Source organism: Vigna unguiculata, chromosome 7 (genome assembly GCF_037176805.1).
Source record: "Vigna unguiculata cultivar grain cowpea cultivar isolate G323 ecotype 2 chromosome 7, ASM3717680v1, whole genome shotgun sequence".
Classification (NCBI taxonomy): Eukaryota; Viridiplantae; Streptophyta; class Magnoliopsida; order Fabales; family Fabaceae; genus Vigna; species Vigna unguiculata.
In genome coordinates this window covers 9,175,609-9,199,391 of record NC_140798.1, presented here as the reverse complement: position 1 = coordinate 9,199,391, position 23,783 = coordinate 9,175,609, and the positions used below count along the sequence as shown (strand labels likewise).

At 33.6% G+C, this 23,783-nt stretch overlaps 3 protein-coding genes across 3 annotated transcripts; all 3 read left to right on the top strand.

Moving 5' to 3' along the window:
- Window positions 1–4,857: 4,857 nt before the first annotated feature.
- LOC114190264 (uncharacterized) lies at window positions 4,858–8,848 on the top strand. Its single transcript, XM_028079077.2, has 5 exons — window positions 4,858–5,327; window positions 5,588–7,396; window positions 7,467–7,690; window positions 7,769–8,026; window positions 8,113–8,848. The coding sequence occupies exons 2-3, from the start codon at window positions 6,302–6,304 to the stop codon at window positions 7,524–7,526; spliced, it is 1,155 nt and encodes a 384-aa protein (XP_027934878.2). The 5' UTR covers window positions 4,858–5,327; window positions 5,588–6,301; the 3' UTR covers window positions 7,527–7,690; window positions 7,769–8,026; window positions 8,113–8,848.
- LOC146884596 (uncharacterized) lies at window positions 7,815–8,446 on the top strand. The gene is made up of 2 exons (XM_085675935.1): window positions 7,815–8,026; window positions 8,113–8,446. The coding sequence occupies exons 1-2, from the start codon at window positions 7,815–7,817 to the stop codon at window positions 8,444–8,446; spliced, it is 546 nt and encodes a 181-aa protein (XP_085532061.1).
- Window positions 8,849–14,101: 5,253 nt separating the features above from the next.
- On the top strand, window positions 14,102–16,384 carry MAT3 (methionine adenosyltransferase 3). The gene is made up of 2 exons (XM_028079076.2): window positions 14,102–14,256; window positions 14,865–16,384. Exon 2 carries the CDS (start codon window positions 14,867–14,869, stop codon window positions 16,037–16,039), a length of 1,173 nt encoding a protein of 390 aa, XP_027934877.1. The 5' UTR covers window positions 14,102–14,256; window positions 14,865–14,866; the 3' UTR covers window positions 16,040–16,384.
- The last annotated feature ends 7,399 nt before the right edge of the window (window positions 16,385–23,783 follow it).

The following is a 23,783-nucleotide window of genomic DNA, read 5'->3' as shown; positions in this document are numbered from 1 at the left end:
GACTTGTCATTCTTCTTTTGAAAATAGCTCAGAGATTATTTACATACCCACGCACTATCTAAGGATAAAATGACTACAGTTACAACCTATCTCAAAACTTCAGATGAGAGAGGGAGTTGGAACTTGAGATTTCAGTATAATAATTGTAGAATTACTAATTGTCTGAGTCTAATTACAAGTTTTGAACCAAGAGATCTTTCAAGGGGTAAAAAATACTGAGCTGTTATTAGTGGCGTGTAGCAGCTAACTCAGTAAAAAACTGTAGTGAGATAATGGGAAGCGACAACTATTTTAGATATTATAATAATATAACTTAAATAATTTATACTACATTAATAAACATCAACTTGGGAGGAATAAGAATATTGTAATGAAGTCCACAATAGAAAGATGATGATGAGGTATTCCACTCGCATCGCTGCTCACAGTATTCAAAACTTTGATCCCAATAATTTAATAAGCAATTTGCCAATGGGGTAGTGGTTCTTCAGAAAGATTTCTAAAACTAACGTTAGTAACGGTGCTGGTGAATAATAACTTGGTCTACAGCGATCCCGGCCGTAATTTAATATTATTGGGCTACACTCTCAGTATTAATAACTTGCCACATTCCACATTTTTAACGGCCATGCGCGGGTTGGAGAATGGAGAAAAGTAAGTCAAAACTAAAAACTCATAAGGGCAATTCTAACATTTCACACACTCGATGGGGTGGAGGAAGAAAAAAGGGATGTTGAGGAAGAAAGAACCTAGTCATAGATTGCAGATATTTAAGATAATCAAGCCTCATAATGGACAAGATGGGTTGCCTGTTCAAAACCAACTATTTCTTTCCCTTCAATAGAGTAGACAAGAGAATATACATTTCAATGCAAAGTCCAAATTTGTCCACTGCATAAAAAAGTTATTAGAAATTAAGTATAGATATGTTAATCAACCCAAAATCATGAAATTGCATTCTTAATTTAAAGCAAATTTCAAGAGCGTTTGCAGAAACAAAAATTAGAAAGAACAATAAAATTAAGGACTTTTGTTTGACTTAGACGATACTACAAAAGTTATAGTAAAACAATTAAGAAAGGAAAATTCATTCTCTAATTCATTGATGATTGAATTCTTCATAAGTTATTATATGATTATCATAAAACAATTAAAAAGAATTAAGTTTTAGACACTAATTCATTGGTAGTTAATATTAATGACTAATATAGATTCTAATTTACAAACTAATTAAAAAAATTTCCTCATAGAGGTTATTTTAGATACTAATAGTTTTTAGTTTATAAATTAGTATTTAAATTAATTATTATAATGACTAATTATTTTTTGTCTTTAAAGTTTCTTGTTATTTAATGATTTTCTTGTAATGAAATTAACTTATTTGACAGTTTAGAGAGAATAAAAAATATGAATCAAGAAACCAATTTTTTGAAGAGTTTTGAAAATACCTACCACTAAAGTGAAATTTATTAAAGACAATAGAGGATGACAAAAATACTAAAGACTAGGTGACTAAATTGTAATGAAGACAAAAATTATTTAAAATAACAATTTAATTCATTAGAATCCTATTATAAAACCAAAGGAAAGAGAGAATGGTCTCATAAAATCAATATTACATATAAAAAATTTCACAAAAACAACATAGGTTGTTAGGACATTTGTCATCTGTTGGAAACAGCTATGTCTATTCTTTAACATTTCTCAAAGATAGATGAGATCATCCAGACATATTTGAAACTATTAAGCCAATAAAATCTACAATCTAACACCTTCTTCTAATTCTATTGTTTGGGCTCTGAGATGTCCTCCACATGTGAGAAATGATGCTCAATTGATGCTTTAATATTCTGTATAAGAAAGTAAATAATAAGTATAGGTCTTTATTTAAAAAATTTAAAATTATTAACTTATTAAATAAATATATATATATATATATATATATATATATGTATAAAATATTTTAGTAAGTTAATAAAATATATTAATAGCACAAGATGAAGTATGAACTAGAGTTCTTCTTGCTGTTAGAGACAACTAGAATGATGAATCATGATTGTTTTTGCACTTAGAAAAGAGAGAAGAATTTAAAATTCGAGTACTTTTGTTGTTGAAGAAGAGAGAAGAGGGGGTAGAGCTACGAGGTTTGGGTGGACTTACTATGTCCGTTGAAATTTGTTTCGATCAAAAGGGTAAAATCTGATCTACTAGAACATACAATGAAAGATCTCCCCTTTTTATAGTCCTAAACCCTTTATTCTCCCTTTTGTTTGCCTTTTTGTTTTGCCCGTTAATCTTACCTATCCTCCACTTTTAATTCTACTTTCCACCTTTGATGTTGTTCATCAATGTCCAACCATTCACTCTCCCTTTGAAACCTTCCATAAATGCTCATTAAATAAGCCATTTCCTAATTACTAATGTTGGGTTTAAAAGACTAATTGTTCTAATTGTATTTTAGGAGACTTTCAATTCCTTAGAAATCTTTGGAGATCTTCTTTGTTATTCTAGGAGATTTTCTTTATTCCTTAAGAGACTAATTATTCTCATCAAATTTTATGAGACTTTTTTTTCCTTAAAGGTCTTATTGCTCTCAATTGCCCTTTGCTCCTGTTTATTTCTTAACAGATTAATTGCTCTCATAGAATTTTAGGAAACTTTATATTCCTTAAGAGTTTGATTGTTCTCGTTGGACTTTTGCTCCTTTTTATTCCTTAAGAATTTGATTGCTCTCATAAGATTTTAGGAGACTTTCTTTTCCTTAAGAGTCTAATTGCTCTCATCGGATTTTTGCTCCTTTTTATTTCTTGAGAGACTAATTGTCTCATCGAATTTTAGAAGACTTTATATTCCTTAAGAGTTTGATTGCTCTCATCGAATTTTAGGAGACTTTTTATTCCTTAAAGTCTAATTGCTCTTGTCGAATTTTAGAAGACTTTATATTCCTTAAGAATTTGATTGCTCTCATTGGACTTTTGCTCCTTTTTATTCCTTAAGAGTTTGATTGCTCTCATTGGATTTTAGGAGATTTTTTTTCCTTAAAGGTCTGCTTGCTCTCATCAAATTTTGCTCTTTTTTTTCCTTAAAAGACTAATTGCTCTCATCAAATTAGTTGGGAGTCTAACTGCTCAACCAACAAGTAGATTATCATTTGGGAGACTTATTACTCGACCAAACTAGTTAGGAGTCTGACTGCTGAACCAACAAGTGGATTTCCAGTTAGGAGACTCATTGCCCAACCAAATTAGTTGGGAGTCTAGCTACTCAACTAACAAGTAGATCAACGTTTGGAAGACTAGTGCTCCTTTTCATCTTCTGGGAGACTAATGCCCCTTTTCGCCTTCTTGGAGACTAATACTCATTTTCGTCTTCTTTTTAAGGAGACTAATGCTCCTTCTATCTTCTGGGAGACTAATTCCCCTTTTTGTCTTCTAGGAGATAATGCTCATTTTCGTCTTCTTTTTAAGAAGACTAATGGTCCTTTTCGTCTTCTTTTAAAAGAGACCAATGCTTCTTTTCATCTTTTTAAGGAGACTAATGCTCCTTCTTATCTTCTGGGAGACTAAAGCCCATTTTCTTCTTCTAGGAGACTAATGCTCATTTTTGTCTTCTCATCTTTAGAATAAGTAGTAAAAAACACCAAACCATGTAACAAGACAACTATAACTTCAAAAACCAACAACACATTCATTGGTCTTTTCCTTAAAGTTCACCACAATGCAAACTGCCAAGAGATAAAAAAAATCATAATCCACTCTAGTGGTCATGATCATGTGCTAAAATAAGACAATCTTTTCCTCCACTATAAATTTGGTTATGCGTTGTTCACGTGATCTCCTGCCACCGTTTTCACATCCTACCCCACAAATCTTTGTAAAGAATAACAACTCATGAAATTTATAACTAGTAATAGAAGACAATAAATGTAAGAATATAAAATCGAAATATAGAACAATAGATAAAGTTATGAGTTAAAAATCTAGGAGAACTTGATGAATTCTGACATTACACATCCCTTGCTTGTCTTCCAAAGTTCGAAAGGAGTATGATTATGATGGTGCTTCGAGAGGCAGAGTGTGAAGCCACACTTTTCCTTTAGAAAAACCGATGTGGATTCAACGTGGTGGGTCTAAGGAACACAATGGTTGGGAAAGGCATCAAGATGACATCGTTGACAGAACGCATGAAAGCTCCATACCGCCACCAATTGTTTATGATTTTATGCATTGAAAAAATAAAACACTTGGGCATCAGGAAGTGTCTCAACGAGCTCCATCAGAATTTTTATTTTGTTTGTTTTTTTACTTGCCCCACGTGGATACCCTAATGTTCCAATTAAAAGGGTAAAAGTCTGATCTACCAGAACACAATGAGTAATCTCCCTTTTTCCTTGTCTTGGTTGTCCCTTTTATTCTCCTTTTTGTTGGCCTCTTCGTTTTCTTCTGGTTGATCTCACCTAACCTCCACTTTTAATTCTACTTTTCACCTTTATTGTTGTTCTTCAATGTCCTTCCTTTTACTCTCCTTTTGAAACCTTCCATAAATACTCATTGAATCAATCATTTCCTAATCAGATCATATTGATGTTGCACTTATCACCACAAAATTAAAACTGATATAATAAATAACTTATAACTTATTTTGATGGCTTAATTGTTTTATGTTTTTATAATAATGATATCTTTAAAATATGTTTACCATGGTTAAAATGATTTTAAACTTTTAATTTTAAAATAATTTTACAAGCTTATTGTTGATTAAACTAACGTAAAGATTTAGTTTAATAAAAAGTAAAATTGACTTAAGCTAGTATTTTATTTATTTAAAAGTGTTAAAAGTATATTTAAAATAGGCTAAAATACTTCCTTGGTTCACGTTTTCGTTCAAAAATCTCAATTAGGTCCATAGATTTTTTTTTAATCTTAATTGGGTCCAAAATTCTACAAAATTGATACAATTAAGCCCAAATCGTTAACAATGTTAAATGCACTAACAATTTTTTGTATAGGACTGCAAACGTTGGAGTGGATGGCTGATGTGAATTTATTTTTTAATGTGAACAATAAAATGTGGAAATTAATTTTTTAATTAAAAACGAAAATGTTTTTTTATCTGTTACCTTAAGGTCATCGTTTTGTTTACTGTTATGCTAATTAAAACGTCGTTTTCCTTTGATTTTAAAATTAAGGATTGCGAGAAATTGGGATTGTGAGTGAAACGCAACGTTGTGGAAGACGCTTCCATCTATGATCGAGAAGTTTGTTTGCAATCGTGTTTCAGGCTTTGGACGTGACTTCATTAGTGAGCGAAGGTGATCTGCAGTGAAGGTTAGTAGTTCGATTGGGAATTTGGTAGGTTAATTTCGTTGATTAGGAATTAAGGTTTTTTCGAAGTTGGTATTTTATTTGGTTTGTTTTCATCGATGGGTTTAAGTAGTAATATTTTCCATTTTGGGTGTGGCTTTGTGGTCCCCCGTTGATTTGAGTAGTGTAGTTTATATTATTTGTAGTCCCCCATATTAATTTGTCGGTTTGACAGTGGTATGGACGATAATATATGTATCATTTTGTGGGCATTTTAATTTCAGGTTGGATGTCTGAGGATCGTTTTGAAGTGGTGGTCCACCATAGTGGGCATTTTGTTAGTGATGGCAAGTTGCAGTATGACAATGGGGAAAATGTATTGTGGTTCTGTGATCTTGATACGTGGAACTATTTCGAGATTCTTCATGGACTAAGAGAGTTGGGACATGTTAATCCGAAAGAGTTGTGGTACTCTGTTGGAGGTGAATCAGTGTTGGAAGATAGGTTGGTGTTGTTGGTTGATGACAAGGGGGTTATGCATATAGCCACCATATCTATGATAAATGGTGTTGTTCATCTTTATGTGGTGCACAGGATGACTGAACCTGAGGTTATTAACATGATTGAAGGGGTTGTGGTTGATAATGAAGGGCTTTAAGAAGTGGAGGGTGATGGTGAAATTGAAAAGGAGTTGGATGATGGTGAAATTGAAAAGGAGTTGGATGATGGTGAAGTAAATGGAGAAAAAGGGATAGATAACGAGTATTTGCAGGAGGCTGATGGTGAAATTGAAAAAGAGTTGGATAATGGTGAAGTAAATGGAGAAAAAGAGATAGATAACGAGGATGTGCAGAAAGTTGATGTTGAAGTTGAAGACAACTTACATGAGGTGGATGAGGTTGAGGTTTATGATGAAATTAAACATAAGTCAGATGAGGAGGGTGAGGATACAACGACTAATGCTGTTGCTGAGAAGTTTTCTGATGAAGGGCTAATGGATGTCAGTGTTGAAGGTGATACAACAAATGAGTCTTGGGATGGTTACATGGAATGTGAAGTTGGAGGTATTCCAGAAGACATTGCAGGAGCAGGTTGTTCTAGTCAACAACAATGTAGTAATTCACATGAGGATGAGGTTGGAGGAGTACAATCTGGTGACGAATTTTCTGATATTGAGTGGCACTCAGATGATACTTACTACTACAGACAATGATGAGGAAGAGAATGATAAAGAAAGTTATGGAAGCTTTCCAACCTTCTCAATGCCAAAAAGTATGGACCAATACAAATGGGAAGTAGGTACTTATTTCACAGAGAAAAAAGAATTTATAGAAATCATTCGAACCTATGCATTGGCAAATGGAAAGAATTTAATATTTGACCGAAATGACAAGAATAAAGTTACTGTCAAATGTGCTGGTGCCAAGGGAAAGTGCAATTGGTATGCTTATTGTGCATATATGTCTGCAATGAAGTCTTGGCAACTTAGGAAAATAATTGATGAGCATAGTTGCAGTAGAGACTTTAATGTCAAATTAGTGAATGCAAAATGGTTAAGTAAGAAGATGGAAAAGACTGTTAGAGAAAACCCACATATGAAGGTGATGGATTTTCGTGACAAGGTCTCTAGGAAGTGGAATGTATGTATCTCTAGAAATATGGCTTTCAGAGCTAAAGTTATTGCAAGAGATGATGTTGATGGATCATTCACAGAGCAGTATAGAAGAATATACAATTATGCACATGAGCTATTGAGAGGAAATCCGAGTTCTATAGTAAAGGTTAAAGTAAAAAACATTGATGGTGAAGTAATATTTAGTAGGTTTTATGCATGCCTGAAGGCATGCAAAGATAGTTTTGTCGCATGTAGACCTATCATTGGAGTGGATGGATTCTTTTTGAAAGGCAAGTATGGTGGAGAGTTATTGACAACAGTTGGAAGAGATGACAATGATCAAAGTTTACCAATAGCATTTGTAGTTGCAAAAGTTGAGAACAAGGACTCATGGAGATGGTTCTTGGAGCTTCTAATAGATAATTTGGGTGGGGATGCAGTCGGTGCATCATGCACCTTTATATCAGATCAACAAAAGGTGGGATTCTTATAATATTCTACTATGTCTGACAAAGTATGTTCATAACTAAAGTGTTTGTATTTGACAGGGTCTACTACAAGCTATCCAAGAACTTCTCCCTGGAGTGGATAAGAGGTATTGTGTCTGACATCTGTATGCAAATTTCCGCAAGCAATTCCCAGAAAAAAATCTCAAGCGTCTCATGTGGATGGTTGCATATTCCACATATCCACAAGGTTGGGAGGAAGAAATGCTGAAAATTAAGGAGGTCAATCAGGATGCATTCAAATACTTAATTGTGATTCCCCCAAGGTTAGTCAAATATTCACTGTTAATGGACATTGTTTTCATTATTTAATGATTTAATAATTTTTTATACTATTATTTTAGGTTCTAGGCAAGAACTAGGTTCATTATAAGACCTCAATGTGACACTATGGTAAACAACATGTGTGAGTCATTCAATAGTATGCTACTTCAAACTCGGACCAAGCCCATTATAAGCAAGTTAGAGGATATTCAAGTGTACATCATGAAGAAATGGGCCAGCAACAGAAAGAAAATTGGAGCTTATAAGGGCTTAATCATGCCAAAAATTGCAGACAAACTTAAACACGAATCAAAATTAGTGAGGCACTGGTTACCAAGGTACATTGACACTTTGGTCCTTCTTTTCGTCCCTTTTACTTGGTCCTTTGTCATTATCAAATATTTGTATTTTTTGTTGTAATTAGGTGGGCAGGAGATAAGTTGTTTAAAGTCCGCCACACATCAGCACTTGGAGAACAATTTGTGGTTAACATTGACAAAAAGGAGTGCACGTGCAGAAAATGGAGTGTTAGTGGAATTCCATGCTGTCACGCACTAAGTGCAATGAAGTTTTTGAATATCAATGCAGAGGATTTTATTCCAGATTGCTTTAAGAAGTCTACCTATGAACAAACATATGCATCAATTGTTTACCCTATCAATGGTCACCAAGTGTGGAAAATAACTTCTTATCCAGATGTCATGCCTCCAAAGAAAAGAATCTTGCTTGGAAGACCTAAGAAAAAGAGAAGATTGTAGTCCTGGGAGTTAAAGAAAGATAATACTCAAATGGATAAGGGAGGGTTTCGTAAAAGGTGTACTGTATGCAGGCAACTTGGACACAACATGAATTATTGTCCTATTCGACCACAACCAACTGAATCACAATCTAGCCCAGTAGTTGGTCCATCACAATCTGGCCCAGCAGGTGGTCCAACACAATCTGGCCCAATTGGTGCTTCATCACAACTAAGGATGTCAACGGAGCAGGTAGGGTATGGGTAGTAGCTCCCCCATACCATACTTGCTGGATAAAAATTCGCTTTGTACCCGTACCATCTCCGTCGGGTATCCATTATGCGGGTATCCGTCTATTTTTTTCATATCCGCGTGTATCGACGGGTATCCGTGGGTATTTACAAAAGTATTTTAAAAAACAAATATTTAACCATAATTAGTGCTTTGATCAACAAACTCACTTTCTCCGATTGATTCCTGAAAAACAAACAAATAAAAAATCACTAACAATTTATATTGTAGTTTATTTTTTAATGAAATATTAAAGAAATTACTAACTTTATCAATGTCCACATCTTGCAACATTGTATAAAGTTTCATGTTGTCCAATTTTAATCTAGAAGAGCCTGAAAACATAAGAAGTTCATTAAAAATTTCTAACTATCACTTAATTAAAATATCTAAGTAAAAATGTTAATTTCATTCCTTCCTTGTTGATCCATAACCAGTCTTGGAGACACATCAATGCCTTCATAGTATCTAAAAGTAATTTACTCCGATGTGGGGTAAGAATCTGACCACCATTACTGAATGAAGACTCAGAATGTCTTTTATTAATATATATATATATATATATATATATATGAGAGTATTTTTATGAATTAAAGTTTAGCGGATACGGGTATCCACGGGTACAAATACTATGATACCCGTACCCGCCCCGTTAACATGCGAGTATCAAATATACTCGTCCTCGCGGGTAGCAAGTATTCATTTTTAATATCTATTTCCTACCAGTTACGGGTTTTGTTCGCGGGTACGGATTTTTTTGACATCCCTAATCACAACCTAGCCCAGCAGGTGCTTCATCACAACCTGGCCCAGCAAGTGCTCTACCACACACTACTCCACCATAATCTGCTCCACCAAAATCTGGCCCAGCATTTGCTCCACCACAATCTGCTTCATCACAATCTGGCCCAACAGTTGCTTCACCACAATCTGTTTCATCACAATCTGGCCCACTCGGCCAACCAACAGCAGGGCCACGAAAATCACGCCCACCTGGTGCAGGCCAACCAATGAGGAACAAGCTGAAGGCTAGAAGGGGACGTGTTTGGAAGCAATGAATTTGAAGGGGACGTGTTTTAGTTGAACATGCATGTTTTTGAAGTGTTGATCCCATTTTGATTTTATGCATTTGTTGTTATGATGAAACCAATGCAAAGATACTATGATGTTATTTTGTTGATAAAGTGTTGTTATTTTGTGTTTTGTGGTTATTTTGGCTCTGTTATGAGCAACAATATTGTGTAACTTTATAGTACATTCGTGATCAACACTTATATAACAGTTTGGATATTATGTTCTGAAATTGGGTCTGTTATAGCACCACGTTTTTTTTTTCAGTTACTCAATTGTATGTGAGGCAATTGGCTCTGATATATCAGTAGTTTTATTATCAATTTTTCAATATCAATGTAAATTAGAACAACGAAATTGGAATTGGAGACCAAAATGTTGTGCTTAAATTAATCAAACTTTTTCATTCAATACACAATCAAACTTTTACAATGCATTATGGATTTTTCATCAACAATGAAAATAAGATTACGTTCAATACACAAACAAAACAAACCCCCCAAATTAACACCTTTATCCTCTTTTCCAAAATGATGACAAATTTTTCTAAACTCAGAAATTTCATTTTTTGCCTATACATTTCTTCCATATTCAGCACACTAACATCCCTTTCTTCATTCTTCGTTACTGGACCAATAATTTCTTCATTTTCATCTCCACTGAACCAACTAAAGTAATTGCAGCCAAGCAATTGTTCAAAACCCCTCTGTCTAAAAAGCAAACATACACCCATCAAAGCTCTCCTCCTTAACTTAAACGGGAAAAAAGTTCCATGGATCTTACCTTATACTTAGGACATCCCCAAAATTGTTTCCCCTATTTTAGGGGTTCTAGTAGTTCTCAAGACACCTTTCTCACCACAATAGCAAACTAGCATTGAACCCAACCTCTTTGACCCACCTCCATGAGAAGAATCACTTCAATTTTGCATCCCCAACCCATTACAGGACCACAAAGACCATGAATGAGAAGGAGCCATAGACAAGTGTGGAAGACAACCTCTTCTCTTCTCTCCTTTGAGTTCCTGCCACCGAAAATGCTAGGGCAAAGTAATTGATGTTACTAAATAGGAGAACATCATGTCATTTGCCTTGCTTTTCAAATTTAAATGACACCAAGTCATATAGAAAAGTCCAGATCATCAAGTGTAAACGTTGTTTATGAAAAAAAAATAATGAAATGGGTTTAATTGTAACAATTTTGCAGAATTTTGGATCCATTTGAGATTAAAAAAAATCTATGGACCTAATTCAGATTTTTGAACGAAAACGTGGACCAAAGGAGTATTTTAGCCTTAAAAATAAGGTTTAATTACTCGGATAGTACCCACTTTGGTACAGGTGTGTCAATCTGGTGCCCGCTTTTAAAAAAATGTCAATTGCATCCCAACTTTTGAAAAAGTGCTTCAATTAGGTCCCTTTTAGACGGAGTTGACTAACGTCGTTAATGACGTGCCAAGTGTCAGTCTATGGTTTTTTATTTTTTTATTTTTTTTAATTTTTCAAAAAAAAAATTAAAAATGTCACGTGTCAAGTCCCTGTGTGTCACACGTGACATTGTCAGTGCCACGTGGCAGTGCAATGCCACGTGTTAGTATCACTATCAGATGTCATTGTGTTGATTTCGATTTAGTCCCCGTATATGTCTTTTTGTTTCAATTTATTACCTACTTATTTGTATCTGATTCAATTTTGACCTATTTGTTTTTAATAATTAAAATCCATTTTTTATAAAATTAAAGGTAATTAAGTATAAAATTTATACAAAAATTAAGTATTTGATATTTATATTAAAATTTAGTGGTATAAGTCATTTTATTAAGTAATTTTAATAAAAAAATATTAGTATAACATTCATACAAATAGAAATTTTGGTTTAAAATTAGTAAGAGACAATATTGTTCTATTTTGGAAAAAAAATTAACAAAAAATAAGTACTTAATAAAAAATTAATTAATAATGTAATATGTTAAAAAGTCATTTTTAATAAAAACTATTAGTAAAACATTTATACAAATAATAAATTTGGTCTCAAATTGAGAAAAACAATATAAATATTAGTACTTAATTTTGTAAAAATATTTATACTTAATTAGTTTTAATCTTATAAAAAATGGATTACAAAAATATTTTAATTATTAAAAAAATTGGGACAAAATTGAATCAGCTACACATAAGTAGGTACTAAATTGAAACAAAAAGACATATATGGATACTAAATCGAAATCAACACAATGACATCTGATAGTGACACTGACACGTGACATTGCAATGCCACGTGGTACTGACAATGCCACGTGTCACACACAGGGACCTGACACGTGACATTTATATATTTTTTTTCAAAAAAAAAATAAAAATAAAAAAAAAAAACAAAAATTTAAAAAAAATCAGAAAAACCACAGACCGACACATGGCATGTTGGTAACGGCGTTAGTCAACTCCGTCTGAAAGGGACCTAATTGAAGCACTTTTTCAAAAGTTGTGATGCATTTGACATTTTTTTAAAAGCGGATACCAGATTGACATATTTGTACGAAAGTGAGTACCATTCGAGTAATTAAACCTTAAAATAATATGTATTGTATTGTTTGAAAGTAGAATTTGTAATTTAAATAATAAATACTTACAAAGTGAGTGTCAGTTATTGAGTTCTGGTCATATGGTGTAACCGAATAATTTATAATATAAAAGTAATAATTTGTTTGCGTATGTTAATTATTTATCTAAAACTTTATAAAATACTTATATAATTAAATATATTTTGAGTATTATATATATATATATATATATATGACTTAATTAGTGATTTATTTCTCTAATTTGGTCCTTTATTATTTTTATTCAATTTAGTCCTTTTTTTTAAATTTAATTTTGTTCTCTCCTTTTTTAACTTATATGCACATATTAAAATAATTTATACATCAAATCACTCTACCTAAATACTCAAATTATTTAATCTTTGATAATTCACCTAAATTTTTTACAAAAAATAGACTAAATTGAATAAGAAATAATAAGGGGATTAAATTTAACCTTTTAAAAAAATTGAAGAACTAAATTGAACTAGAAAATAATAAAGGACTAAAGTAAACCAAAACAACAAATCTGAGGATCAAATCAATAATTAAGCTTATATTTTAATAACAATGTTAAGGAAAATAAGCTTTGTAATAGAGTGTGTCAAAGGATTGAATTTATTTTTTCACTTTGAAGTTGAGATGTGCTTGACCAATAAAAAATGAAATTATTTGGATGAGTTAAATTAATCACTCCATAAAATATAAGATAATTTTAATGTTTCTCATTAAGCCCCTTTTAGGGGGTCCCCAAATGAGGGGCCAAACAAAAACCCTAGCCCCTAAAGTTCCCTCTCAAGTGGGTTAAAGCCAAGGCTAAGGTGGGTTAGGCCCTTCTAAAATTACTACTTTGATTCAGAGTATAAGATCAAGTCAAACCATCCGACCTATACCACTCGGACAAGCCAGACGAGCCCGACAACCCGGACTGGTTGAGTAAGTTTGATGACCTGTACGACCCAGCCTAGCCCGATGACATGAACAGGTCTAGCAGGCCAGACGGGCCAGGCCGTGCCGATTACCAAGAAGTGTCGACCCTAAGTCGAAGATGAAAAAGTTTAATAATATATTTTTCATGTTCAAGAAGAAAATCCATCGGCTGGTCCTGATCCACAGGACTTTTGTAGGATTTTTGGTCCTGTGGACTTTTTCAATGAATGACTCTTTTATTCTGTGGGCATTTTTGGTCCTAGTCCACGTGGACCTAGACCAAACCCAGTGGACTGGACCAAATTAACATCTCTACTGTTAACTCTTTACAAGTCGAACTCTTATAATCCATAAATTAAGTTAACACACCCGTTTTGTTCTATAATTAACAAAAAATTTAATTTTTTAACCTAGCTCAGTTCAAACCTTTGATGAATTGAGTTGGGCGAGAAGTTCGAGCTTTATATATTTAACAATAAAAGAAAAAGAAAAACTTATGATACCTACGGAAGTTAATAAAATATATTTATAGAATGTTTTTCTTCCTATCTTATCGTAAACAAATCAAAGTGAAATATATTCTATTATTTATGTGTTTTAAATATTTTTATGAATTCAAGTATAGGGAAAGTGAAGTGACTAAAATGACACTAGAAAGTTAATGCCATTTTAGGACGATGAAAATGTAAACAACAGTTGCAGAATTAAAAAGAAAAATAGTGTAAAACATGTGTTATAAATGGAAATTTAATTAAATTAGACACGAAATAAGAGAGAGGGAGAAGATGGAGCGAGTCTTTCGTCTACGTAATCTCTCTCTCTCTCTCTCTCACTGCTTTTCCTTCTAATATATGTACATATAACTATCTATCTCTGCTCTTCCGCTTCCTCTCCGTCTTCTTCTTCCTCTTCAATTTCACATTTCAATTTCCTTCTCAATTCAACACTAAAAAAGTTCACGGTATGTGTCTCTCTCTCTCTCTCCCTAATCTCAATTCAATGAATGCTCCTTATCGTTATTCTTTCTCTTTTTCCATTTTATAATTCGCATTTAGGTCTCACATTTGATTTCGTTTCTGTGGTAAACGAATATTCATCTGATTATTGTTAGTTACTTTGCTCGTTCCTTTCTCTGTTTTACAATGCAATGCGAAATGATTGCAAATTCGAAATTGTCAATAGGAACCTGCTCTGCGACGCCTTTGATCCTTGTTGGATCTGGCACTCGCGGATCTCGCTCGTGATTCTCTTTTCTGCTTGTGAATTGCAATTGTAGCTCACGTTAGAACATGAGACAATGCCGCTTCTGTTTGAGATGTTAAAACGAATATAACATTATTTCTTCTCTGTTCTTACGAACATGCCTTTTTTTTAAACACTGCATTTAAGATAAATAATATATGTTTTGACTTTTAAAATCATCCCATCACAAATAACTCATATTTAGCTATTTTTTTATCGGCAATATTCAATAATCAATGTAGCAGCATTAATCAATCAAGGTACTTTCTTTTATTTAAGTAAATCCACATGAATGTAATGCACGACACTTTTCTATTTGAACAACAGAAATGGATACCTTCCTCTTCACCTCAGAATCCGTAAACGAAGGCCACCCCGACAAGATCTGTGACCAGGTTTCTGACGCCGTCCTCGATGCTTGCCTGGAGCAAGACCCAGACAGCAAGGTTGCCTGCGAAACCTGTACAAAAACCAACATGGTCATGGTCTTTGGAGAGATCACAACCAAGGCCAAGGTGAACTACGAGAAAATAGTTCGCGACACTTGCCGAGGCATTGGGTTCGTGTCTGCTGATGTTGGTCTCGATGCTGATAAGTGCAACGTTCTTGTCAACATTGAGCAACAGAGCCCTGACATTGCCCAGGGAGTTCACGGTCACTTGTCCAAAAAGCCAGAGGAAATTGGAGCCGGTGACCAGGGGCACATGTTTGGCTATGCCACCGACGAAACACCTGAATTAATGCCACTCACTCATGTGCTTGCTACCAAACTTGGTGCCAAGCTCACGGAAGTGAGAAAGAACAAAACATGCCCCTGGCTGAGACCTGATGGTAAAACCCAAGTGACTGTTGAGTACAGGAATGATGGTGGGGCCATGATCCCTATCCGTGTGCACACAGTCCTCATCTCAACCCAACATGATGAAACAGTGAAAAATGAGCAAATTGCCAAGGATTTGAAAGAGCATGTGATAAAGCCTGTGATCCCAGCTGAATACCTGGATGACAAGACCATCTTCCATCTCAACCCTTCAGGTAGGTTTGTGATTGGAGGACCCCATGGAGACGCAGGCCTCACTGGGAGGAAGATAATCATTGATACCTATGGTGGGTGGGGTGCTCATGGTGGAGGTGCGTTCTCAGGCAAGGATCCAACCAAGGTCGATAGGAGCGGTGCATACATTGCTAGGCAAGCCGCAAAGAGTGTGGTAGCTTCAGGGCTTGCACGTCGTTGCCTTGTGCAGGTTTCCTACGCAATCGGAGTGCCTGAGCCATTATCTGTGTTTGTTGATAGCCATAAAACAGGGAAGATTCCTGACCGTGATATTCTGGCTTTGATTAAGGAAAATTTTGACTTTAGGCCTGGAATGATTTCAATCAATCTTGACCTCATGAGAGGAGGCAAGTTCAGGTACCAGAAGACTGCTGCTTATGGGCATTTTGGACGAGATGATCCTGATTTCACATGGGAGACCGTGAAGATGCTCAAGCCCAAAGCCTGATTCATTGGCCTTTTGGTGGTGTTTCTTAAAGTGCCATCGTAATCATCTTTCTGATTTTGTGTTAGGAAAACAATAAAGAAGCTTCGGTGAGTACATACTTTATTTAAGATGTATTTTTCAGCTTGGATGAGAAATTAGGAGCAGAAACGTGCTGTCCTAACTGGAGGCGTTCGCACAATTGGAGCATGCAGCTTTAGCTATCTATACCACTTTTCATCTTTGTTTAAATTTCTCATTGTTGCTTTGTTTTTCTCTCCCTGATATTGATTGTTCTGCAACCATTCTTGTGTGGGTGGGATAAACTTAGAATGCCATTTATTTGATTCTCTTGTCACTTTTGTTTTATCATATTGTTCATAATCGCAAAGACTTAGCTATTTTCTAATTTCTACTAAGACTTTGTTACTTTGAAAGAACAAGCTCCTGTCCTTATGTTATTGATTTTACTTAAAGAATTAATACATGTTTGTAACTATACAATAAGTTCGAAATAGGCTCTCGTCGAGAATCCCACGATGATCCAAAACCTTTTTCCATAGCAAAATGATAAATGGACACATCAGAAATGGCGTACACTCAATTGACCCGTCTACATGGATTCTCATTGTGTTTGTCCTTTAACATCTTAGCTAGGATTTGGTCATAAGATAAATAATAAGTACGTAAATAATAAAATTTACATAAAATTGTATTACCTAGCATATTGTTGTTATATATTGACATTTCCTCAATCAACCATATAAAACTAAATTGAAGAAAAACTATATAATTATATATATTTGTAAAGTTTCAAAAAGATGGAAGGTCAAAATAATATATTCAAATTTTAGATACGTTTCTAAATTTAGATACCCTTCACCTGCAGTGTAATTATTCGAATTTTAAAAAATGACCATGATCTCTCTCTAATTCAACAATTGAGATTTTTTAGTATCATCCTTCAAAATAGGTGAAGAAAGATATGTAAAAAATTAAATTTGTCTATTCTCGTCTTCACCGGTTATCTTCTCTTTTATCATTTAAAAAAATTGAATCTATTCTTTTATTCTTTATCCATATACCTTGTTTTTTAGTTTTTTTTTTCTTTCAAAATCTAATAAGAAAGAGAGACTTAATTAGTAATATTTAAACTAACCCACTCTTAGTCAAAGTACTATTTGAACACCTAGTCATTTATGACTAAACTAACCCAAGTATTATTTAAACTTTTAGTACCATGGACCAGACAACCTAGAGTTTTCTTTGGAACTTAGTCACTCCTAACTAAACTGAGTATTATTTGAAAAATAGTCACTCTTTCCTAAAGGTTTGGTTAATGAAAGAAGTTATCTGAAAGATAAAGCTTTGCTCACCAGGTTGAGAAGACATGTCTTTGAACGAATACAATATTTAAATAATCAACTAGATTGGTATATAAACACAAACAATATTCTTGTGAATTTTTTGGCACCAAAAGCTTTGAGAAGCAAATTTGACATTGATTTTGCAACTCTTGGTCACTTTTCTTGTTATTCAATTTGAAAGATTTCCTTAAATAAGGAGTTAAGGAAAAACAATTATTGCAAATCTTTTCGGCCTATTGGAAGACTTCACTTCAAAAATTACATCTTCAGGACTTTGTGTATTCATGCATGAATGTAGACATGTATTAAATTCACTTCATATAGCATTAAATGCTTATATATAATTTAACTCAAAAAAGGAAAGAGACACAAAAAAAAGTTTTAACATGTGTAATCTCTAGAAATTTTTTAACAAAAGGAAATCAAAATTTAACTCAACAAAATAAAACACCGGCTTCTTAAAATGCAAATATGGAGCACTTCCTATTCAAACTCTCAAAGGAATTTAACTGTTTTAGAAATAGATTTGATTGATCTACTCTTTTTGTCACTCACTTATCTCAATCTACATCTCTTAGTCGATCTCCTCTCCAAGATATCCCAACACATACCAGAATGCATTTTTCTTCATTGACAACATCATTAAGATCTTTTGACTTTATTATTTAAAATTGGTAAGATCTTTCAATGTTCAAATCGATTTTCCACTCTTCAATTTTTGGGTTAAATCTTAATATTTATCTCCTTATTTTTCTAAAAAATTGAACTTTTTTTTTGAGTTAGATCTGAATGATATTTATGTTCACCGTTTTCTCATCTTCTTCTTTAATTTGGTCTTCTTCAATTCTCAATTTTTAGGTGTTAATGGCTTATTTACGCACCATTAAAATGTTAGAGTGTTTTCTAAGGTAAGTACTTAGTTTGTTTTTCATCCTCTTTTGTTTTTGTAATCAGTACGGGGAGTTTACAACTTATTCCTCTTTTTGTGTCAATCCATTAATTTCTGAAATTTTTTTTATAATGATTTGTTTTAATTGTTTTCTTCTTTCAGAAAATTTTTGCCACCTTTTTCTTTAACCCCTTAAAGTTAGGGTTAACCCCTTATTAATGGTGGTTGAACATTAAATGAGGTGCATGTTTCCCACGTATAATGCTTGACATTTTCCCAGACATTGGCCCTTCTTTCATTTTATCAATTCTACATAGGTATTTCCAGAATTCCTCTTTTGACAGATTAGCTTGTAACATGGTGAGCTTGATAATCACTAGCTTCCAAAGCATTAATAATTGTGATTAGTTATTTATCATTTTCATCATCATTGATCCTCATGCAGAAGTACCTAACAATGTTTTGGTGTGTTGTTTCAACCCATTACAAAACAGCTTAGCCGAGCTACATCATCAAATCCATGATATGAGCATTTTCTCAACAAGGATTTGTATTCCCTCAAGCTTCATGCATTGGTTCATCTACTTCTTGAGAAAGAGTTGTGAATGCTGACTTGGCACTGATGTATCTAGAAGGAAGGGAAAACTTGGATAGAAATTTCCTTTCTACGTATTCCCATTTAGTCAAACTCTGATTTGGATGAGACTACAGTCATATTTTAGCCTTTCTAAGGAGTGAAAAGGGGAACAATTTTAGATAATCTCCCTCTTCATCCTCTCTAGGTACTCCTATAGTGCCATATAAGGGTGTTTATGGTTCATTCTTGCCAACCGATTAGATGTAAGTGACAGTAGAGTTGGCTTCGTTTCCATTCATTTTGTTGGCCTAGAAATGCTAGAAAAGTGTCTTGAACCTTACTAATGAGCATACTTCCCTAAGAGTCTTCTTTATATATCTTCTCCTAGGTTCCCTACTACACTTGTACTTCTAGGGGTTGCCATTTACTTTGTTATTTGGTCTTGTTGATCTGAGATGGAAGTGGATGACTCTTCCAATTGTTGCATTTCCTTATCTAGTTGCTTATGTTTTCTTATTTTGTTGTTAAGTATTCTTATTGTTCTCTCTATCTCAAAATCAAAAAGAAAATTTCCAACTTGTATTTTACCTCGCATATAAGAGAAAACTAAGAAACATGTAAGTACAAAAAGATCAAGTAATCACTAGAATCAAAACTATTAAATATCTAAAAAGATTTACATGCAAATCTAAAACTAATTAAAACCACTTAATATACCTTGACATAAGTCCTTGGCAACGACACCAAAATCTTGTTAGATGATTTCCTTCCTCTTAGAGAGTGTACTAAGCTAGTTGAAATACATTAACAAATGTCATATCCACAATAACTTGTGCAAAATTTCAAGTAATCCCAGTCTGTCACTAACTCATAATAATACTTTCCAAAGTAGTGTTTAACAAGGTTTGTTGAAAAAGTTCGATAGGAAATAGAATGCGATTAAAAACAACCAATACATAAACTTATTGAGATTGAACTTCACATATTTTCTTCAACTATTCCTCTAGTTATTTAAAAGTCATTAAAAGTTCATGGCTCATTCTAAATTAATTCCTTAAGTTTAGAAATCTAAGGACTTGAATCATAGTGCACAAGTCCTCAAATCACAGTTTAAGAACCTTTGCTTTAAATGCAGGACTTGATTCAACTAAAGCATTCAAAGTTATTCCTAACACTAAAATGATTTGGTTCTACCTTAGATTCAAGATTAGTTTTTTTTTAACTCAATTTAAATTAGTTAAATAAGATGAGTGATCAACTGATCCAAAAATTCAAGCACACATTAATCTCAATACAAGAAAGTTCAGCCACTCATGATAATGACTCTGCTTATAACCATATGGAGCTGGGAGCAAAAGATTGAAGCTCGAATCTTCTTTCCAGTTGACCCAGGATTCATTCTTCACCTCCATTGCCTCCTCTCTCTTTGTTCTCTCAAAATATTACCAAAAAGAAAGAGTAAAATTGTCTAGATGAAAAAGGTCTCCTAAAACAACAACACTCTATTTTTATAATAATGAAATTGGTGCTCAACCTCAAACTTTAGTGCTTAGCAGAATAAGTTTCCTTTTGTGCATGGTTTTCTTGTAGCTCAAGCTTATGCTTTGGTGTTCAACACTTGAGGTTTGCTCTCTTATAAGGTTTCATCTAGGGTTAAATCCTCATCTTGGCACTCAAGCTCTTCAACTTAAATTTGCTTTATGGCTTCAATGCCTAACTCATTGCTCAGTTGTGAAGAAAAATTTTTTATTTATTTTTAACTGTCTTCCATTGCTCAACATCATTCCTAGTGCTCAACATCATACTTTGAAATAAGGTAAAGAAGAGATTTGATCATACCTCCATAGATTATCTAATCTAATTTCTTACTATTCTTGTCTTTATCAAGAGGAATAGACATATGCATTGGAGTCTTACTATTCTCGTCCTTCTCTCTCTACTTGATTTGCAAGTCGAAGGACATCTTAAACTCTCCCTATATCAACTTAGAAAACTCCGTACACAATGATTCACTAGTATCACCAAAGATAATATCATTAGCATAAATTTTAATAGTTATAAAATCCTTGTCGCATTCTTGTCAAAATAAAGTTGTGTAAACATTTCTCTTACAAATTATTTTCTAGAAGAAAATTGCTTAGTATATCATACCAAGCTCTTCCAACTTTCTTTAGACCACACATAGCATTTTAAGTTTGAAAACATGGTCTAATTTTGAAATATCCTAAAAAACTAAAGGTTGTTTGACATAAACCCCTTCTTCAATAAAAGCATTTAAGAAAGCCTTTTTATATCCATTTGAAAAAATATTTATATTTTGAAAGTGGTGAAAGTTGATAAAATTCTTATTGCTTTAAGACATGCGACAGGTGCAAAGGTTTATGTGAAACCAATGCATTCCTACTTGTTACTGTCATGAATTCCAAATATTTATAACCCCTTAGGAAGTTTAAACTTAGGGGACTCTCATATCCTCAGAGTTATTTAGAGATAGAGACCTGAATACTATTTGGGTGATATGTTTTCTACAAGAACACCTTATAATTTCTTTTCTAAACTACTCATGAAATATGGACTATACTTAAAACTTTATCACAATGGGAATTGTGTTTTAAAATCAAGGTAAAGATAATTTTCAACAATTTCCATAAAACAATTGCTAAGATATAATATTATGCTTTAATATTTTTATATGTTAGATTAATGGTGATTCTAGAAATATAATATAAGAAAGTTTTAAAAGACAACATATCTCTTTAAAATATAATTCCAAGGGATAAAGTTTCATAACCTACAACCTTATATTTTCCTTGTTTGAAAAGCATGCGAGGCTAAGTTAAAACCAAGAAGGAATGGATGGGTATTGAAAACTCTTTTGTAAAAGATTAACCCTCTCTTAAACCTCTTTAAAAATTTATTCTCATTAGAATATTAAATGCAATTGATTGTGGTAGCAAAATTTTTAACGATTAGCAAATGACAAGATAAAAGATATGAAGAAAGTGAGAGAGATCATACAAAAATTTATGTTTTTTCAATTCATAAGTGTTCTTACATCCAATCTCAATTATTCAACCTTGGAATAACTAGAATCCATTATTTTTATATTTTTAATACAAGCACTCAACATATATAAACATATACAAAACTCCTTAATACAATCTAGAGGATATATGTAACATGTCACTATTTCTATTTGTTTTTTTATTGAACACAATAGAAATAATGTATTTTTTTAAACAAAAAATAAGTGTTTCAAAATAAACGTGGAAGTTGTTGGGCCTTGATCAACACATGAGCCCACTATCCCATTGTTTGCTAACTCTCTCTCTCTCACACACAAAAAGATAAAAATATCTTTTCTCTACAGATTGTCACGAAGCTTCCCGCACTTACCAAACTTCCTCTGCCACACAATTGCTTCTTCACAAACACGTCAGCTATGTTTTTCTTGCTTTCTCTTTTACTGTAAGCCACATGTTGCTCAAAAGTTACTCACTCACAACTTTGCTCCTTGCAGGACACACACCTACTATATGCCACAGAGAATGGAAGAAGAAGAAAGCTATTCAAGAGATATTAGAGAGAAGAAAGGTATTTTATGGAACTTTCATGAATGTAGTTTCTCTAACAACTTTTACCGAAAGAAACTATAGTATTTATAGATGTTTTATGCTACTCCTATTTCTGCTCCTAAGACAGAAATGAATAATTATTTGCATTTATTACTTACAATTGATTCAATTTTTGATTAACCAAGTCAACACCCCCCCCTTAATCCAAAAATCCTAGACTAGTCATCCCAAGATCCTTCCTCAGCTTGTCAAACCCTACTTGCTTCAATGGCTTGGTGAAAATGTCTGTTGTTTGCTCTTCTGTGTGATAATAAGTCAGTGTCAACATCCTTTTTCTCACTTGATCATGAAGAAAATGAAACTTCATGTCAATGTGTTTGCTCCTTCCATGTAGTATAAGGTTCTTCGATAGGTTGATTGCAGATTTGTTATCTATATTGAGCTGAACTGGTTTCATGTATTCCAACTTTAGCTCCTTCAAAACTTCTTCCAGCCATACACTCTAACAACCTGCTTCTGATGCAGCTATGTACTCTACTTCGCATGATGATAGGGCTACAAAATTTTGCTTCTTTGAGCACCAAGAGATTGGTGCACTCAAATATCTGAATAAGTACCCATCGATACTTCTTCTCTCAACTCTATCCCCACATCAGTTTGAGTCTGAAAATGCCTTAAGCACTATTCCATTCTGGTCATCAACCTTTGGGAAGAAAATTCCCCAATCTTTAGTGCCTTTAGGTACCTTAGGATGTGTTTAACAACTGCCAGGTGGGGTGTTCTGAGGTCCTGCATGAATCTGCTGATCATACCTACTCCATAGCTCAAATCTGGCCTACTATTACACAAAAACCTAAGTGAACCTACTATCTGCTTGTATAAAGTTCCATCTACCACTTTAGCCTCATTTTCTTCGATCAATTTTACTCCTGACAACACTGTAATTATAGCCTCATTGCACTCTTCCATCTTGAATCTCTTCAGAATCTCCTATGTGTATTTCTTTTGGTGTAAAAACATTTCATTGTGAGTGTGCACAAATTCCAGCCCAAGAAAATAATTCAGTGTTCCTAAATCTATCATCTCAAACTCAGCCTTCATCTTTTCCTTAAATTCTCCAACCTTTCTGCATCTTCATTTCCTATAATGATTAAGTCGTCAACATGCAAGCACACAATGAGTGTATTTGTATGACTTGTGTTTTTCACATAACACCAAATTCAACTGTGCATTTCACAAATCCCAGCTTGGCTAGAACTGCATCAATCAATTTGTTTTTGGCTCTAGGGGCTTGCTTGAGCCCATACAAAGCCTTTCTTAATCTGTACACAAGGTGCTTTCTCCCTTCCTTCTCAAAACT

Excerpts from the sequence above, each read along its gene's own strand:
- LOC114190264 (XM_028079077.2), top strand. The coding sequence starts at position 6,302 with ATGTCAGTGTTGAAGGTGATACAACAAATGAGTCTTGGGATGGTTACA. Across the intron at positions 7,397-7,466 it reads TTATATCAGATCAACAAAAG|GGTCTACTACAAGCTATCCA; the intron begins GTGGGATTCTTA and ends TGTATTTGACAG.
- LOC146884596 (XM_085675935.1), top strand. The coding sequence starts at position 7,815 with ATGGTAAACAACATGTGTGAGTCATTCAATAGTATGCTACTTCAAACT. Across the intron at positions 8,027-8,112 it reads GTGAGGCACTGGTTACCAAG|GTGGGCAGGAGATAAGTTGT; the intron begins GTACATTGACAC and ends TGTTGTAATTAG.
- MAT3 (XM_028079076.2), top strand. The coding sequence starts at position 14,867 with ATGGATACCTTCCTCTTCACCTCAGAATCCGTAAACGAAGGCCACCCC.